The 3,746-nt window shown below is 33.9% G+C and overlaps 1 protein-coding gene across 1 annotated transcript; it reads right to left on the minus strand.

The window, feature by feature from the left end:
- Positions 1-2,286: 2,286 nt before the first annotated feature.
- On the minus strand, positions 2,287-3,297 carry LOC134228809 (melatonin receptor type 1C-like). The gene has a single exon (XM_062710503.1). The coding sequence runs from the start codon at positions 3,295-3,297 to the stop codon at positions 2,287-2,289; it is 1,011 nt and encodes a 336-aa protein (XP_062566487.1).
- Between the last annotated feature and the right edge of the window lie 449 nt (positions 3,298-3,746).

Genomic DNA, 3,746 nt, shown 5'->3' on the forward strand with positions numbered 1-3,746 from the left:
TCATTGTTATCTCGACCTGTAAATTTTAATTTAAAACTAATATATTCAATCCATATAGCGGTCTTTGTGATCATAACCACACATCCCAACCTGTAAATTTTAAATTATAACTAATGTTTTCAATCCACATACCGGTTTTAAAATAGGAAAACATGTTCATTTTACATGAAAATTTTTTTCCGATGATGTTTCCCTTACTAAGTATTCATTTGCACAATTTCATACCCTATTACTGGTTTAAAAATATTGCATTTATCCAAGTGTTTAGAAAGGAGTTATGATGAAAATAAACTAAACTGTAGTGTAGGCAATTTATATACTTTTTCCCCGTGCACACTTCAATCTTCACAGGAAAAACATGCAATGCAAAACATCTTTCAAAAAACTGAAAAGTAAGTAAAGCAGTTTTATTAAATTTTTCAACCTCTCCAATTATTCCCTGTTAACCTTTGCACGACTGAAAATGTACCGGTAATTTCCCTGTTCAGACGCCATTACATACCTATCTTAAGGGATTCCTGAAAAAACACAAATGAAGAACATGTCCCATTATGACATCTACTCTTGTAAAAATTTTCTTTGATTTTTTTTTTGTAAATAAAAATGGAAAATAATAGTTGACCTTCCTTTTGGTAACATTTTTTATATTTCTTTCTCCTAATTTGTATCAGCACTGTTGACTATAGAATTTTTTTTCTTTTAATGCTTTTCTCTTGTGCAATTTGAACACAAGAGTAATCGATGTCAGTGCGTACATGTTCAACTGGACCTCTTGTGTTCAGAACGTTTGTCTTGGAGTTGTGGATGAAGGAGTTGATCCTTACTTTGCGGGTATGGATCCCACTTTGAGACGTGAAGACCGGTCATGCGGATGAGAGACCGTACAAACCGAGGTCTCGTGTCGAAGTAGGTGTATGCATGAAAAAAGATACTGCATTACTAAATGGCCTTATAAATCTAAATTGAACCCCTCCATCGGGAAGTTGTGGCCTGCGGATATGAGTGACAAAAGGCAAATTCGCAAAAGGGATATATAACAAACAAACACACTCTTTGGATGAATACAAAAAAGAATACAAGATTGGATCCATTGTCTCTCTTTTCATTAATAGTATTACAGTTTTCTGATCTCTGCGATATTGTATTTCATACTTTTGGGATGGAGGTTAAACAATTAATCCATGGAAGCTTTTAAAACCTTTTTAAATTTTTTTGACGAAAAGACCATAGGCACATGTAAGGCATGTTTTCTTTGGTATCTCTGAGGAATAAGGCGCTCATCCGATAGAAAACAGAACCTGAATTTGAAGTATGTCTATCAATGTAAATGAGACATTTCAGAAGCCCTGATGCTCACAGCATTTAAATATTTTTGTCCTACATATTTCGGTCGATCAATTCAAGTGATGTCTTTTAATTTTTCTTTTCTTTAACTTCTAAGTTTCCCAGAAAACTATGTATACACAGCGCCTTTCCACATATCAAAACCATACCATTAGTATTGATTCCTAAACAAATTTTTGTAATAAACCTGTGTATAGACTCATGTCTTTCCCTATTCTTTGTAGTGTACTTACAATGCTAACTTACGAAGTGATTATTTTGCAATGACAATTTTCTGTTATAAGGTGTTCTTTTGTACATTTTTTCATTTGTACATAAATACATGTATAATTGAACACTTAAACATTTATTATGACTAGCTATGTATTGCATTTCTTATTGAACGACCCTTGTATTCATAAATGGACAAAAAAGGTTTTCATAGATTTCCAAGGAAATCGAAGCTGTATATAATTCTACCTGAAAAAAAGCTATGCCATGAATTCTATGCTTTCTTTCATTTGAAACAGTGTGGCACTGGTAATTGCTCATCACGTAAAAGATCCATAAATACTAGGGTTGTAACAAGCCGTTTTAACAGGAAACTCACGTGTTTCTTTACTTCAAATTCTACTACAAAAGGATTATCTTAAAGAAACATTCATTATGTTAGATAATTGCATGTTATTTATAATTCATATCCATGAATGAAGGCGAGTGACATTTTTTATTGACGTTAGAAAAGGATGAGCATTACATTGTATGCATAAAAATCATTGTTAGAGAACAGAATGTAAGAACAGAAATTTTACTGTATGAACAAATATACATGTATTGCTTTAAGAACAAGTTTTCCTGACTGCAACGTCAGGTTTACAAAGTGTTTAAATCATATATCTTACTTTTTCAGATTCAAACGCCTCGAATTAATTTTCCATTTGATTTGTAGTACAAGTTTTAGTATCACAGCACTAAGAATTGACTAATGGAGGAGGAAGCGGTCTGGGCTTTTATGCTTGGTGTTTGAGTTGTCCTATGAAGTTCCACGGCATGTCTGTGCAGAATTTTTCTTGTCTTTCGACAACATAGCGCTTCCTTATACGCCCTGTAAACGTCTCTATTCAGGAAGCCGTAAATGTAAGCGTTCACACAACTGTTTGCGTACGCCATGTATATAGAGGTGGCGTGAACCTCAGCCGAGACTTGTGAATGTTTATACAAAATTGTAGCTAGTACCCCAAATAGGCTATACAATGCGAGATAAACTACAAAAACAACAAATGTCATTTTCGTCGAACGAACGTCGTTCCTAAATCTTGAATGCCCAAATCCGCTGTTCCAGGCTGAAAGATTATTTTTGTGTTTTCTTACATGAGCATTAATCTTATAGTAACATACAATCGTTACAGTGACAGGAGCATATAGACATATAACGAAGTATGCGGTGGAGGAAGGTTTGCTGGCGTATCTGTTATAAATACACATTTGCAATGTTGGATCATAGATAAGAGAATGGTCAATCCAGATAAACGGCATAGCGAATAGAAGACCAATCACCCATATGCCTCCAATGATCACTAAAACAGTTTTCCTTGTGTATATTCGAGGGTAAAAGGTATAGTGACAAATTTTGATGTAACGATGCATGGCTATCATTGTCACGGAAAATACAGATGAGGTGAACAGAAGTCGTGTAAATACTCCATTCATATCACAGAGCACACTGGGAATCTCAGCATCTTTGTTGAGAAGAAAGAACAGGTTAAAAGGAAGCAGGTACGCTGTAATAAGAAAATCAGAAACCGCTAAATTTCCTACGAAAAAATTTTGATTTCGTCGAAGACGTTTGATTTTTAGGAGAGTCCAAAGAACCAATGTATTTGATGGTACTCCTAGTACTAGTAAAATAATCACTATAATCGTAAAGAGCAGTGCCGCTGTTTTTGAAAGCTCCTCTCCAAAGTCGGGCTCCATGTCCGTAGTTGTTCTGGAAGAATTAGAAGTGTCAGGATCGCATGCCTATCCTTATTTATACATCAAGGAAGCGCGCGTTCAAGAACGTGATATTTTCTAGGGAATTTATTTCATGTGAGAGTGATGAACAGGTAAGGAATTAATGAAACCTTTATAAAATCAAGGCAAATCTCTAATTTGCTAGATGATTTGATCTGGTTCTATTCATGTTGTTGAAGAATATTGCCATATATAGTATGACTGTGTATAGTAAGGAAAAAAAATAGTATCATGATGCTCTTTTGAAAATACATTAGAAAAACAACATGATTTATCAAGTCTTGAAGTTAAAAAAATATTCCAGTTTTAATTTTGTTTTAAGAAGGAAAATTTAAATTTAGGATTCTCAGAAAATTTTCTTATCGTAGGTATTTATTTACTAAATGCAAGATTGACGATTGACAAGTTAA

Source organism: Saccostrea cucullata, unplaced genomic scaffold (genome assembly GCF_032062105.1).
Source record: "Saccostrea cucullata isolate Sc308-1 unplaced genomic scaffold, CSIRO_AGI_Scuc_v1 ctg566, whole genome shotgun sequence".
NCBI lineage: Eukaryota > Metazoa > Mollusca > Bivalvia > Ostreida > Ostreidae > Saccostrea > Saccostrea cuccullata.

Excerpts from the sequence above, each read along its gene's own strand:
- LOC134228809 (XM_062710503.1), bottom strand. The coding sequence starts at position 3,297 with ATGGAGCCCGACTTTGGAGAGGAGCTTTCAAAAACAGCGGCACTGCTC.